We start from the raw sequence: 17,110 nt of genomic DNA on the forward strand, positions 1-17,110 counted from the left end.
TAAATGTTTGTTTTATTAATTATAACAAGGATCTTAAGACATCTTTTTGGATTTCTGTTGTACTATGGGTTGTTCAATATTTTCCCGCACAGAAAACATGTTTATTAGTACTGTCATGTGAAACCAGCGGTTCAATTCGTATATTTGTTTTTCCCACATACAAAACAGACTTTATTAGCGTGATCAGGAAAATAACGACAATATTCACAAAACATTGTCTCCTGTTTAACATCAGCAACAGCCGACCTTGAACAGGGGAATCTTTCTGTCCATGACACTATAAATGTTCTTTTCTGCTTTTCCCGGTCGTATTTGGCGTTTTTTGGGATGAATTCGAGCCTCAATACGCTCTTCCTACCGTTTTTCGTTTTGAAACTGACAAAGTTCATGGGATGCCCGTACTAAAATATTTAGAAATATTTTGTTGCATGGTTTCGTGCTCAACAGCTGTCCGACAAGACAGGTCAATATTGATCAATGCATCATGCCGTGCCCACCACTGTTAATTAAAAATCACCGAATAAGCAATGTACAATACCCCCTGTACTGAGGAATCAATATTGAAGTATGGGAATTGCGATCAATACATGATAGGTCACAAGGAAATAGTCTGCAATTAGTCCTATCCCCCAAAACAGACACATTATTCTGACTCAAGGCTTACTTCTATATGTTGGGTGCTTAGGAGAGAAGTAGCTAGTACAAATTTAATAGTGTTTGGTTTAACCTGGCCAAGGAGGAAACACATGACAACTCATTCCTATGAAAACATGCTATCACTAAACAACAGGGGCAGTTCTATTGAAGTAGACATTATGCATTATATGTATTTTGCTTAAAAGTGATGATATTCTAAAATTAAGTACAAAGAAACTGTAGAATTAAGTGTTATGTGAATCACCATCTTAGTAGTTTTGCTGATTTCAATCCTCCCATCATATGTTTTAAAAACTTGTAAAAATTAAAACAAAACCAAGAATCAACACTTTTCACCTTCAACTTGTAAAGTATACTAAATAGATTCATCAAGGATCTGCTGGAAAATATTTAATTCCAGAGAATTTACTTGAATTATTGACATGGATGTTGATAAATTCATTTCTTAATCTAGATTTAAGTGATCTAGTGATCACAGATACCCTTGCCCACAGCATAATTCTTAAACAGTAAAATGCCCACTGTCAAAATCAAACTGGGTTTGTATAATAAGGTCCTTTTCATGCCAAATTATACCCTCATATACAAGAAAAATTAAATTAAAAAAAGTCCAGACAACTATGCCACAGGGAACAAGGCAGAAATACATTCACTTTAAAATGGAAAACAGTAAACACAATATTTATAATTTATGTAAAAACATGTAAAAAGGCGAATACAAAGCCAATTTTTTTAACAATTAAAATCCTACAACTCAGGAACACCAGGTCAAAAATTATTTAAAAACAAAATCAAATGGAAGTGTGATATATCTGAGTGTTAAACATTTTATACAAGTTACATACATGTAAAACATGACAGATTTGAGAAATAGGAGCAGCGTGATTCCTTTTACACCACATTAATTGAGAACTTGATTTCCTACAAACCATAGTTCTAGAGTACAAGTTTGACTCACCTCTGATTTGACAATAAAATCACTTAGAACTTGGTTTCCAATACACCACAATGCTCTAGTACATGCTATTTTATCTTCACAAAATTTTCCAATACATTTTTCAATGGCAATCAAGCATTTTGTTTGAAGTGGGTATCCTAATGACCTGAAATAATTTTCAAGATAGAAACATTCCTAAATATATTATTATAACTATCTGGTGTTTGAAAGAACATATGTAAATGTATATGTTGGTTTATTAAGAAGGTAATTATAAATTTGTTTAGATACTTTAGCTCCATAATGCAATTAACGTGATATAAGGAAGTTTTAGAACTGTTGCCAAAATAATGCATACTGACACTGAAAATATATACAAAAGTATACTCTTTACAGTATTTTCAGTGTTCTGTTCAGTTTTACAATTAGAATTGAATTTCGCTGATTTTACCAAATTTTCAACACAAGACAGCTTGGGACCAAGCATCCAAGAATGGGATATACTAACCTATTTAAGGTATTACATTAATATCCCAAATGGGATAGAATTTTAATGTGCACATTTTTTTTTATACTGATGAAACTATAAATTTAAAGTGTGTTTGCTTAGATTAATACTTGTAACTTTTCCAGAATCTGAATAAATTGCTAGATTTTGTTAAGGATCAGTCTCATAAACAGTTAGATATCCAGAAAAGGTTTTGCTTTTAACTTGTTAATTGCACTTTGTAATATTTCCCCATAACAGAAAAAAATAGCATAGTATATCTAAGGATTATTATAGTATCATTAAATCCTTTGTTTATCAAACTCCAAGCGAATCATTATTCAGGTAATAATTAGTATTGTTGGGAAGTCATTCAGGTGTCCTTCTGAAGGGGAAGGATCACAGAAAATAATCTGTTATGCTTCTTTCCTGGCCACTTCCATACTGCTTAGAAGTTTAACATGCTGTGAATATAATTCAACTATAGCCAGAGTACCATCATACATACGCAATAAGTAACAAGTATCGAAAAAATGCCTTCAAAAATATACATGATCACTACGAAGACAGTAAGAGAATTTTCCCAAAACTGAACTTGTGATGTCATTCTATTCTATAAACATAAATATACTACGGCCATGAATGAGTTCTGAATTCATTTCTTACCTTACTATGTCTTTGTCATGAAGACAAAAACCTAACACATGTAGAGCACCATGGCTAACTTTGGGATGACTATCCAAAATATCTCTTATTGCCATGGTTACCACCAGTTTTCCATGTTTAGACAGGTCAAGGTCAAACAATGACAAATCATCGTCTTTCATGTGCCTGTAAAAACAGAAGAATAACTTAATACATTGTACATTTTGTTGTAGCTTGAAAATAAATCATGTGCTGAAGACTCAGCATTATGTGTAAAATGTATGTAGTCAAGTAATAAAGAGGTTCAAAAATCAACAAAAACAGAAAAAAATAAAACAAATTTTAATATTGAGGCCAAGGACATAATTAAATATTGTAATGCTCTTGAATATTGGTAAAGATTTGTTTATCTAACATTTTACTTTTATCAATTAACAGCAGCCATCCGTTTGATTTCAACTTATTTTGTCATAATACAGAAGCTATTGATTGATTAATTAGTGTTTAATGCCACTTTTAGCACTATTGGCAATTTTGTGGCAGTCATTTTTATTGATGATTCTGACAGGGGTCAACTTAAGCACTGGCCCGCTGGCCCAAGGCTAGTAGAATTTTGATAGGGCTAGTTGAACATAAAGACTACTGGCCCCATTGGCCATTACATTTGACTATATTTTCACTTAGATAGTATTATTAGGGTAAACTTTATTTGAGTTGGGCCAGTAAATTTACGCTCTAACAGGCCCTATTGGCCATACTTTTAAATTTTGTTAAGTCGACCTCTGGATGAAGGAAGCCAGAGTGCCCAAAGAGAACAATAGACCTTCAGTAGGGAACCTGACAATCCTAGTCAATAAAGACTGGAGTCGAACGTACCTGCCACCTGCGGGATTCGAACTCACAACCTGTTTTGACAGGCAGGCCTGGGGCCATTACATTGAAATGTAATGCATTACATTACAATTACTTTGTGATTCTTCCATTACAATTACAATTACATTTTTCTCACATGTAATGCATTACATTACACATTACTTTTTCAATAACATTTAAAAAACAGATTTTTATAAGAAATTGATAAATATTACCGAGGTATATGTACATATATATACAGTGTTAGTGACACAGACTTCAAATGCTTGAAAAAATAAATAAATTATCATATAATTATGTTTCTAACATTGATTACTTAATCATTAAGACATCATAAAGGGATTTCAAAGGGATATAATAAATATGCAAATAAAGGATTATCTTGTTATATGCCTAAGGGCTCTGTGAGGACAAACATAAGTTGAGAAGATTTGATTGCAATAAAAATATTTTGATATTAATTAGGTAAAATAACAACCACAGTTTGGTGTAAAAATGTTGATTGACATATTCAATCTTTCATTGAAATACATGTAAGGTGTGTATAGAATTATGAAAATTTCATCTTCATATTTTGTCCATTCATCTATATAGTTTTGTTTAATAATTATTTTTAGAAGATTTTTGAAGTGCAAACTATCTATAATGATTTAATACAGTAATTAACTGTGACAATAATGTTATTCGATATTTTCTTTTGTTTTGTTAATACTTTATTTTTATTTTACTATATTCTTCAATTTTATGTATTTTACCAATTTGTAATGACAAGTAATGTACAGTAATGGAGGCATTACATTGATTTTTAACTAAAGTAATCATTACATTACATGTAATTGTAATGCAGAAAATGTGCATTACAAATTACTTTGCATTACATAAAAAAAATGTAATATTACAATGCATTACAATTACAAATTACCATTACCCCAGGCCTGTTGACAGGCTAGTGATACAGTAGTTGGACTGAGACCACTCGGCCATTGAGGCCCCTTACACAGAAGCAAAGCTGGTTAACTATAACTTAAATTGAGAATAAAATAGTTACAGGTCCCATGTGTTGATGGCTTCTGGATTTAGACTTACTTTGTCACCTGACTGTAGGCATCAGCTTTGTCTTCATGGCTGCTGGACTCATGCTCTAATATTGCTACAACAGCAGCTAAATTTATATCTACAGACTTTGTTGAGGCCATTTTTCTGAAAGTTAAATTCAATTTAAATATATCTTGGATAGTGTACAAATGGTTGATTTAATATTTATAGACCAACACAGTGAAAAATGGAACTTCTTGGTCAACTGTATCTTAGTTTTAATGTCTAAAGCAGGTCATAATCACTCAAAAAATTCACAGTACAGATTAATTATTATGACAGGGCCCTATAAAATATAACAGAAAAAGGGTAGGGCACCAACAATTTCTACTTAAAGGGCAGGGCAACATTCCCTCCCAAAACAACTGCAATACTGACACATTAAGCCAACAATTTTGTAAGTATACAAGCTTTCTGTTAAAGCCTAAAGGGTCTCTAAGTATTGTGTTTTGGACAAACAGGCAAAGACTGCAGCACAAGCAACAGAAGACCATGATTACTATCAGTGTTCTCCCCAGGCTGTTTTAGCGCTGCGGTATTCAGCGCTATCGGAATTTTCCGCTGTTCTATTGTACTGAGCCCAGCGCTATCCAAATCAATCACGTCGCTATATTTTTTTCCGATTTTTAAAAGAAAAATTTCCCACTAAATTATTACGACAATCACGTGATCGTCTGGTTTACTATTTCTGAATATGTTATTTGCCTTGTATAAAGTAACATCGCGGGACCAGTTTAATAAATTTTTTAAAATGGTGTCTTTGAAAGATCAAAATAAACAAAGAAATCAACATTATAATGATTATCATCTATTTTAAGAATTAAACAGAATATTGAGATGAGAAATCATAATGTTCCAAAATGTCAAACTTCTGTCAAATGTTGCAAGATTGATAGTACACTGCTCCAGTGGGTTACAAAACGATCCATTTAAAGATGATTTTCTAAATTTATGTTTCTCAGATTTGGAAACTTTTGAAATAAATTTTGTAAGAATTATAATCTTTGTGAGCTATGAGGAAGACACTCTAAAACAAAATGCAGTTCATTTTCTATCAAGTTTAGTGAACAGTGTTGACAGAGCCTTTCACATCCTACATGTTCTACAGCATCACCTGTTAAGAAATCTTCCCATTGCCAGTCTGGTGTTGACCCTTTATGAAATTTATTTCTGTACTTATTTTTACTTGATTATCTGACTTTACAATTGAGATAAAAATGATTCTTCATCTTTTTTCAAACCATAAAACATTTACAAACAAATGGGTAACTTCCATCAGGACAACATTACAAGAGCAAACATCGCAGCATATTGTACAAAAACATAATCACAAACAAACTGCACGTCGCGACAAAGTTACTGAGAATAGTCAAAAATCACGCGCTTACCACAGCGCTAACAAAAAATCCTGGGGAGAACACTGAGTCTTTAATTGAGGAAAAATCTCATTAGACATTGTGACGAGAAGATATAAGCTTTCTGAAATAATTTTTTTTCCAGGAAAATGAAACAATACACCTTATCGCTATTTGTCCGCCATTACTGGACATCACACAAGTTCCCGTAAAATTTTGACGTCATAATAGAAAATATCTGACGCCACAATGGAAAAGTGATTGTTGTATGACGTCAAAAGTTCGAGCGGGACTGATTCTCGGGTCAAGCGGGATTAGCGATAAGGTGTATTAAAAGATTGTGAATCCCATAACTTGGCACAAGGGATTAGTTGTACAGGTTGGTCTGGGGAATAAATATTTGTGTAAACACAAAACCTGCCCACAGGTTATGATAAACCTAAATTTTCCTGTATGTTGACAGACTGGATTTACTACTGTAGACATACTTGCCAATAATACTTATTTTATATTGCAGCTTATAATCACGCGTTGTGAAATGGCTACTTTATCGATGTACACGATGTTTCCCACGCATAATACAAATTTGGAATGCAATTAAACAGGTGTGGTGGTTTATTCTTTTCATGATTTTCTTTGTTATTTGCAATAACTTGAATTAAATTTAGTAACAACATACTTATTTCAATGTGTATTCATGGTCCTGTTGTCCGCGGGAAATGTACATTTCGTTGATATTTGATTGGCTAACATGACCAGGATGTCTAAAATTTTAACTAAAAGTTGTACCGTTACCGGAATGTCTATTTCCGGTCAGATGTTTACACCTGTTTAATATTACGCAGGAAGAAGGTTTAAAGAGCTCCAAAAAGTAAAAATAATTTCAGAAATCATAAAAATTATCTTTCTATGATGAGTTTATTTAATTTTATTAACCTAACAAAATTTGGTGCCCACTACGACATAAACAGGTTTTGTTTTAGTGACCTTTTATTTTCAAGTTTATAAAGTTGTACAAAGATATAAAAAATGTACCAAGAAGGCCATTAACATTCGTTTTCATGAATTTCTCTTTTTTCTTATTTTCATTTTGTTTGAAATGTTCCTGATATAACTATGCTGATGACAACGTGGTGCTGCTATTCAGGAATACACTGAGTAATTATTAATAATTATGAATTACCGTGAGTACTCACTATAATATATAATGTACCTATTTAGTTCAAGTTTTTGCAAATAAAATGCAAACTAACCAAGACAAGTAAATAAATGGGACTAAATTGGTTCCAGTAAAATTCAACCTATCTCTTTTGTTAAAAAAATATCTCACGTGACAAACAAGTTGTATTTGAATTAAGTGGTAAATCTTTATTACTCGAAGATGAGTGCCACAATAGATTTTAAGGACAATAAGTTTTCATTAATGTATAGCAATACATATTTAGTTGTCAGTGTTTAAATTTATCAAAAATAAAATCAATGTAAGTACAGATAAATACAATATTCAAAGAACTTACCGTAACGAGGCCTCGGTGGTCGAGTGGTCTAAGTAGTTGATCTTATCACTAGAGGTTGTGGATCCCGCACGTGGTAGGTGCGCACGACTCCAATCTTAATTGACTAGGATTGTCAGTTTTCCTTCCGAAGTTTGTTGGTTCTGTACGCGCACTTCGGCTTCGTCCTCCAAAAAAAACTAACCGCCACGAAATAGCACAATATAGTGCTGAAAGTGGCGTTAAACACCAACCAATCACTCAAAGAACTATTAAGATGTTGATATCCTTTAAGAATAAGTTAATTGAAAAGATCAATGAGTTTACATGCATCGTATATAGATTTACGGGCTTTATAAACAAAACTACCGTACAAATTAGGATGTCTTATCCCGTTTTTATTAAGAAGTCTACGGGTACAACCAAACTTTGAATCCAAACATTTATATCTATGAAAGAATTTAGTAAAAGTTTTGAGTAATTCATGGCAACAAATTCCCTGACTTAATGATTTGCCAGTTATACATAGATTACGTTCATTGAAATCTTAACCGTCATCACAGACATGGGCATATCGAACGATTTGTTAAATAGGTACATCGTAAAAAAGAACCAAAGGAACATCACCGCCCAAAAGGGAAAAGTAACGAAAATTCATCTCTTTTGTCGTTAATTTTTGTTTCAATTTTCCCCTGTGAAACTGAAATATCCAAATCAGATGAATGACACTTGGAAATTATCTTTAAACCAAAAAAGTATTTTTGCAACATGCCCAGAGGGGATGCTCAGAAAAAGACACCCGATCTACCTTAAGTAATTACCGCAGTATAATTTTTTTTAGCAAAACTATCATCAAGGTAATGGTCAGTATTAATAAATTATCAATTAGATGGAATTTAATTTGAATCCTTTGAATTTAAACAGATCTTTACTGAGTTTGGTCATACACTGCGAGTCACAACAATACTGGCGCAAGTCTGCCGTTGAAGGGACGCAATTGGTGCCAATATGAATACATACAACATTTAGATACACTTTATTGCCAAGATGTTTTTTTTCCTTTCCATATTCTTTTTTCTTCTACAACTCTCTTGCTCTTTCTCATTCTCGTACACATTCTTTGGGGTATTTTTTCGTTTCATTTAATCAACGTTTCTTTCCCTTTTGCTTCTTCATTTCTAACATCTTTCAACCCTTTTCTTCCTCTTGTTCTTTCACTATTCTATTTACCAAACGCATTTTAAACGCGTAAAACACGAAAGACAGGAGAAAATAAGTGTGAAGTGGAATCAGGTGTTTTACGTCTAAGGGGTGTGTGATTTGTGTAGAACATTTAGGACCTTAAACCGGGATATAATTGTCCTTTTCTAGATTTGAAAATTTCAGTTTAAAACGGGAAACATTTTTAAAAAAGTTGCAAAAAGAGCGATTTTTCATACCCTATTGTTAATTTTCCTTTTTTGGACGGTAAAATTTCTTCGATCCCTTCTTTCGGTGTGTATATCTCTCATCTCGTTCGCTATTACCTTGCCTGAAGTAATTGTTTTATAGATTCCATGAACGTAATCTATGTATAACTTGTAAAATATTAAGAATTTCGACACAACATATTACTTAACTCTTTACTAAATTCTTTCATAGATAGAACAATTTGGTTAGGAAGTTTGGCTGTACCGGTAGAAACCTGATTACAACCGGGATATCATATCCTATTTTTAAGGGGATGTTGTTTAAAGATTCAGTACATTTAGATAAGATCCATGTTAATTTATTGTTCCGTTGATACTCTTGTGTTGACATGAAATATCGTTGATACAATTATTTTCTGTAATAAACTGTTTGTAGAATGTTGAATTATTCGAAACACTAAGGTTCTGAGAATAGATGGCCTAAGCCAGATTATGCATAAATTTTTGAAATTTTATTTTTCAATACTCTTCAACTTCACATTCGCTTTTTGGCATTCTAACTGTTTTGGTGCGAGCGCCGCTGCTGAGTCACGTGTAGACGAAACGTGAATCTGGCGTTCCAAATCATAGACCAGTTATCTTTTGATGACTTTTTACAACCACTGTTGTGAACGTAATCACCAACCCAAAAGTCAAAATATCTAATTATTCGACTAGGGTTTTATTTTCCCAGGCATAGATTTTCTTAATCAAATTTGTCATGCATACTTTATTGTAATTTTTGGTTTTCAAAGATCTTCAACTTAGTATTCATTTTGACTTTCCAACTTTTGTGATTTGAGCGCCGCTACATGTAGTTGAGTATATGTAGACTTACCCGCCAAGTAGTTAGCACTCTGTGTTGACATGAAATTTCATTGATACTGCCATTTTCTGAATATTAACTGTTGATAAATTGTTGAACAATTCGAAATCTGAAACTTGTATATCCCCAGGCACAATTGGCTTTAGCCAGATTTTGTTTAACTTTTTGGAATTTTTGGTTCTTTATACTTCTCAACCTCGTATTTGTTTTGGCCTTCAAAATATTTTGATTCGAGTGCCATTGATTAGTTTTATTTAAACGAGATGCGCATCTTTCGTTCCAAATTATAAGTAACGGTTAGTCTACGAAAAGGTATATAATATAAAACTTAGAGCGAGGGGTAGTGGTCATTCATGCGCAGTTAATTTGTACACGGAAATAGTATGTACTATGAAACTTAGAATGTAAACTCAAGTTACTTGATTGGACAAAGAGTTGTAACTATGTGGTAAGCCAGGTATCTTTGATGAGTTTAAAAAAAATCGGGTTGTTGGCAATCACTTTTTCTATCTGCAACGTGTCACAACCAGTGTAGCTAATAGATGTGTCAGCTGAAAACAATCTACATATATAGAGTATATACATATGATGGATAAAACAGATCCTATTACAGAACCATGTTGGACACCAGACGAAGCGCTGCAATGTACTTACGGGATGTTAAATATATCTACTCGCTGTATTTGAAATTTTGGGACCTCAATGTTAATTCTTCAACTTTACTTGCTTTGGCCTTGAACTATTTTTCTTCGATAGTTACTGACGAGTTTGTGAAGACGAAACACACGTGTGGCGTACACAATTTTAGAACATACTCACTCATTCTCGTCCAATGGAAAATCAGTATTTTCCTTTCTATTTTTCATAGTACGTGGCTTTCCATGCACTATAAAATGCTACACATGAATGACTTTTCATTGTAGATTAATCATGAAAGTAATCTCTTAAAAATTGTACTAACGAAATGTACAACACCCAAGGCAATGTCCAAGGGAAAAGATTAGAAGAAAAAAATCATGAGTACTGTTGATTGTCTAATTACCCGGTATTATAAATGAAATCAGGAGAATTAGAATATAGCATAGTACTCTCGACCAATGAAATTGTAGAATTGGATGCCTCTTAATTGTGAAGAATGAATGTAAATCATGTTCTTAGTAAGGGATTATCCTATTATTTGGGTCTATTTTCAGTTCAAAACAAAGAATTTCTATAAATAAGTTACAACTGCCCCGAAGCACATTTATCAGATTGAAAGGATTTATCACACAGTGATTGAAACTGACTAAAAGTTGAATTGTGAAACAAACAAAAATCTCAAAACAATTTGAAGTTTACTGGTGCAGTAAAATTGGTACCGTGAATTTTATTATGAAAATATTTTAAAATAACTTCAAATTACTATAAAATTAAACAATACCAATGCAAAAAAAAAAAGAAAAAAAAAATCTTTCAGATAAAAAATAACCTAAATCGTTAGCTTTCCAAAACTTTGATTACCTGATCAGCGGTTGGGGAGAATAGTTATTTCCAATACATGTATCCCGAGAAAAAAACAGGAATTTAATTTTGAACATATTAAAAACTTATAAGGGCATTATTTTTGAACATTTCCCTGACATAATGACACAGTATTTGATGTAAAAAGCCGGACCAAATTATTGACTGTGAGATAAAATTTAGTTGTAACTCAAATGTATTAATTGATTTCAACTGTAAATAAAAAAGGATAATTCCTCACTAAAATATTACATGATTTACATTCATACTCACAATCAGGAAACATACAATTCCTACCTTTTCTTTCTACTGTTGTGTCACCTAATATCTATAACGCATTTTTAAAAACAAAATATTTCCCAAATGATGAGAAAGTCCTCACATCACTTAAACTTACCCATAAATGACATGCCGAAAAAGGAAGTCATGCATCAATTATAAACGTTGCAATGACAATGAAACTAATTCTTGAATATATCATTTGAGCCTTGAGCACTTTACAATATACTAAGTTTGTAAGAGAATGATAATCCCTTACTTCATGATAAGTACTCGCTAACGCTCGTACTTATTCATGAAGAAAGGGATTATCATTCTCTTACATATACTAGGACTGCAAAAGCATTTTAAGTTCAGATTTCAACATTGTAAATGCTATTTAATGGTATATTGAACAGATATATCATGTTCTTGAGGGGTATTTGCGAAAAATACCAGTCAAGAGAATGTTAAATTTCGCGAGCCGTAAGGCGAGGGAAATTCATTCTCAAGACTGGTATTTTTCGCAAATACCCCTCAAGAACATGCTATATCTGTTTAATTACACCGAATGTTAACGTACATAACGCATTGATGATCGTGACATAAAACGCATTGATGATCGTGACATAAAACGCATTGATGATCGTGACATAAAACGCATTGATGATCGTGACATTACAAGCGTCCAGTCGGATAGAGTATTTTTTGGCAAATACCACGGCAGAGAGGGTAAAAAAGGCATATCCTTTTTGCATATACCCCGGCGCTGTTTAAAAATGAATGATATTCATTTGATAAAAGTAAATAGGTGAAAAATACACTGGCTATCAACCAATCAAAACCCAGGATTCTTACATAACTGAGGTGTAATTAATAATTGACCCCCCCAAAAAAAAAAAAACAATTGAAAAGGGGGCAAAGGTGTAGGTAAAATACATTTAATATTTAATCTAATTTGTATACTAGACCTCAAACTCAATGTTTTAAGAAACAACGGCTGTTGATAAAAAAAATCAAAGGAAGTTTATGAAGAGAAAAAACCAAAACATTCATCAATATAAAAAAGTAAGCATCTGATGTTAAAACGATTGTAAATTAAAATTCATTGATGAAGTTTTGTCCTTATTAAAAATTATACAATTTTAGAAAAGCTGATTTATATAACATTTTGTGCTTATAAAACTATCTCATTGCTCTTTCATTCCATCTGTTGAAATGACCATTAAATGATTTAAATCCCTTTTACTAAACAAGTTATCACTTAACGTGAGCTAATATCAATGTTTGATTATTACAATGAGAAGCTAATTTTGTTATATCACTCGAAAGTGTGGATATGTTCTAAATTAGTCAGACAATACTTGGTCATGTTTATTGTACATCTATTGTGTTTTTTTCCGAAAAAAAATCCTTTGCTTTAACTATCAGCAGTCTGACATTGTTTTCTTGAAAGAAAAAAGAAATAATTGACTCGAATGTCTGGTATCAAAATTGAATAAAAGATTATTTTACATACATCTTTGCCCCCATTTCATTTTTTGTTTGTTATATATATGTGTACCATGATAAACATTTGCAAAATTCAAAATGTTTTTTTTTTATAATTCTAGTCTCTTTTATCTTTAATCAGTAGGCTATTTTCCCAAGGAAAATGCCTCAGGGGATTGTACACTTCGTAAGTGTAGTAATTAAGCGTTCCCTTTCATAATTAATCTACAATGAAAAGTCATTCATGTAAAGCATTTTATGGTGCATGGAGAGCCATGTACCGTGAAAATTAGAAGGGGGAAAAACTGACTTTTCATTGGACGAGAAGGGGTGAGTATGTTCTAACCTATAAATAAGCCTGATATCATTGATGAGTTTGTGTTCAACTAATTATTAAAATAATTCAATAATTAGCCGTCGATAACGTAAGACTTCTTTTGTCTATATGTAATTAGAATATAGCAAAGTGCTCTCGACAAATGAAATTGTAGGATTTGATGTCTCTTAATTGTGAAGAATGAATGTAAATCATGTTCTTAGTAAGGGATTATCCTATTATTTGGGTCTATTTACAGTTCAAAACAAAGAATTTCTATAAATGAGTTACAACTGCCCCGAAGCACATTTATCAGATTGAAAGGATCTGTCGCAGTGATTGAAACTGACAAAAAGTTGAATCGTGAAACAAACAAAAAAAAATCAAAATAAGTTGAAGTTTACTGGTGCAGTAAAATTTGTACCTTTAATGTTATTATGAAAATATGAAAATATTAATAACTTCAAATTAATAAAAAAAAAATAAACAATTTCAAAGCAATGCTTAAAAAAGAATAAAAAGTTTTAAAATAAAATATAACCTAAATCTTAAGCTTTCCGAAACTCTGATTACTGAACCAGCGGTTGGGAAGAATAGTTATTTCCAATATTTCGATAAAATAAAAAATAAAAAAACAGGAATTTGATTTAAGTTTTGAATATATTTAAAACTTTTAAAGGCATTTTATTAGAACATTTCCCTGACAAAATGAAATAGTATTTGATTTAAAAAGCCGGACCAAAATATTGGCTGTGAAATAAAAATAGTTTTAACTCAAATCTATTTATTGATTTAAACTGTAAATAAAAAAAGGATAATTCCTCAATAAAATATTACAAGATTTACATTCATACTCACAAACAGGAAACATATGCAATTCCTACATTTTTTTGTCACCTAATGTCTATAACGCATTTTTAAATATTTCTCAAATTATAAGAAAGTCCTTACATCACTTTAACTAACCTATAAATGAAATGCTGGAAAACGAAGTCATGCATCAATTATAAACATCTTATTTACACTGACAATGAAACTAATTCTTGAATTCAAATAATCAAGAGACCATTTGAGCCTTGAGCACTTTACAATATTCTAAGTTTGTAAGAAAATGATAATCCCTTACTTCATGATAAGTACTCGCTAACACTCGTACTTTATCATGAAGAAAGGGATTATCATTCTCTGGCATATACTAATTCTTGATGCTCTATATAAAAGTCAAAGAAAACAAAAACAATGTTTTTCTTAATTTACAATTGTAAATCACCATTGTTAGCTGGTTAACTGTTGAACATTTTGGAAGAAAGCCAGAATGATATATATAAGTCTATTTCATTGGAAGTGATGAAATACAACTGGAACCATTATTACCCCCAACACAAAGAATAAATGATATTGGTATATAAATATACGACAATGAAGTATCTCCCTTTATAACAATTGCAATCATCCTACTGGTGGGACATATGGTGAATTGTCTATTTTTGTATTCCACTATAAAATATATTTTATATTCTATATTGTGATAAAATTTGGTCAAAGTTCAATCTATGATACCATACCTCTGCTATAACTTTTTTTTAGTTTTAAGTTTTTTGTAATGAAAGTAATTACGTTCTTTGAAATTTGAGACGACACTGTAAACCAATCACACGCGCGACATATAAACAACCGAACGAAAATGAGGAGCAAGTGCGGAGAACTAATTTTAATTAGATTTTAAACCAATGAATATCGTTCCAACTGAGAAATTTCAGTCAATATAAACCCATTAAAGATACAAGGCTTATAAGAAGGGTAAAACGGAAAATTGATAGTATATTATCAATATGATGCGAAAGGTAGTCCCCCGGCAAGAAAAAATAAAGCAAAAAAGACAGACAAAAATATAATAAAAAAGACAAAAAAACTCATAACGAACGAACAACAGATGAACACACAAATAACAGTTCACAAAACTCCACACCTACACATGGTTATGTATAGAACCCTAACATTTAACGGTCAACAAAAGCAAGCTCAATTGCGATATAGAAATATGATCACTCATATTTATCTGTCTCATCTAGTCATATATTACACTTACGTTGAAGGAATGTACGTTGGTCTTATTGTGCTGGATCTATAAATACACAGTCACGACCGTTAAGAAGGTTGTTAAATCTCATTTCCATATATTGATGAAGTCGTGATTTCTGTCCCTTTCTTTATGTTTAACTACTATCGCAAAAATAATTGTGGAATCTATTAGGCAAAATGTTGGTTCTTACCTTCTTTTTTCATTGACAGTAAAACCAACTTTGATATATTGTTTAATGTGTTCTCGTTTTGAATATGATTGGAATATTAGCCACTAAATAGTTTGTAAGAATACGAACTTGTGGGTGAAGAATATAAAAAATCCCCAAGAACAAATTTAAAGAATAATGAGTAGCACAACCCTGATTAAACTGGAAGTAAACTTATTTCAAGTAATGTACCAATACTGACGTTCGCCAAGCTACTCGGGAGTGAAGAACGGACAAATACGACCAACTGAAAAGAATATAAATGTCCATCTTTTTACTTCCGCATAGGAAGTTGTCACTTATTCGATTCCATCCGGTGCATGTGGTTTTGAGGGAAACTAATATTTATCTAAATGTTTGGTTGCTGTCACGTTAACACTGAAATTAAATTCTACACAGAATAACGTCTCAATTCTACACATATGCCATACTTAAGAGTTGAAGCTAGGGCATGTCGGTTTATATATTTTATATAAATAGTAAGCAGCTATATCTGTCCGGTTATTTCACTGAAAACTGTTCTGCAACCATATATGTATGCTCCTGTTTGTCCTCTTGTACACGTTTGTGTCTGAGGAAAATAAAGTATCTGTTTGCTTGTTTTGCTTGTTATGTAGTCTAATGCACGGTAGAGTTTTTTTTCTATCGTATAACAGATTCAAAGTCAACAGAACTAATCTATGACTTAAGTATTAAACAAAACTTAAAAAAAAGTTCAAATCATGGACTACAAATCCTGCGTTCATTTTTCATCATAGTTTGTGTTTTGTATATTTTTTTATAAACGCATTTTCGATGAATACGGGTGCCTGGGGTCTAGTTTTAGTATGTTGAATGAAAAGTTTACTTTTTATTTTGACATATCATGATCATGTGCTACATTGAATGTGTAGCACAGTCCTCGAAGTTGTTTGTGATATGCATAAATCTGATTCACAAAGTTTCTCGTTTCAAAATCTCTTGTATAGCAAAAAGCTATATATTATCAACCAACTGTTGATTTAATTCATATAATGAAGGATGTGCACAATTGTCTACGACAAACAATAGAGTAAGCGTCTCATTGCAAACAATTAAACCTACACTAAAACACGTAAAGTTCAAAGGTCGAGTGATTTCTTAACCATAAATCCTATTTTGCGTCGGTGTAATGCAAAGGATTAAAAAATTCCCCAATGCATGTTCTATTTCAAACGAAACACTTTATTTCAGCACCCATTTTGAATTATTAGTCATTAATTTTTTGCTTGAGAACACAAACCTTTAATAGTTTCGATGAGTAAACAAATCTTATTGATAATTGCTATGCTGGAAGGAAAGTAATACTCTTTGACTTCATAAATTTCCACAAAATTGAAATAAATAAATAAATATCAGTGCACATTTCAATATATAAAACTTGACGTCATTCTTGATGCATGAACTTAATAAATAAACA

General features: G+C 31.9%; 1 protein-coding gene across 2 annotated transcripts in view; it reads right to left on the reverse strand.

Moving 5' to 3' along the window:
• The window catches only part of LOC127730992 (telomere-associated protein RIF1-like), a 47,015-nt gene extending 40,215 nt beyond the window's left edge, over positions 1-6,800 (reverse strand). For both annotated transcript variants that reach the window (XM_052239697.1, XM_052239696.1), the window contains exons 1-4: positions 6,729-6,800; positions 4,686-4,799; positions 2,748-2,912; positions 1,616-1,760 (exon numbers count right to left, since the gene is read on the reverse strand). In XM_052239697.1, the coding sequence (XP_052095657.1) occupies positions 1,616-1,760; positions 2,748-2,912; positions 4,686-4,795 (420 nt within the window). In that variant the 5' untranslated portion in view covers positions 4,796-4,799; positions 6,729-6,800. The remainder of the gene's footprint in view (positions 1-1,615; positions 1,761-2,747; positions 2,913-4,685; positions 4,800-6,728) is intronic.
• Between the last annotated feature and the right edge of the window lie 10,310 nt (positions 6,801-17,110).

The sequence above is a fragment of the Mytilus californianus genome, unplaced genomic scaffold (genome assembly GCF_021869535.1).
Source record: "Mytilus californianus isolate M0D057914Y unplaced genomic scaffold, xbMytCali1.0.p SCAF_2, whole genome shotgun sequence".
Taxonomy (NCBI): domain Eukaryota; kingdom Metazoa; phylum Mollusca; class Bivalvia; order Mytilida; family Mytilidae; genus Mytilus; species Mytilus californianus.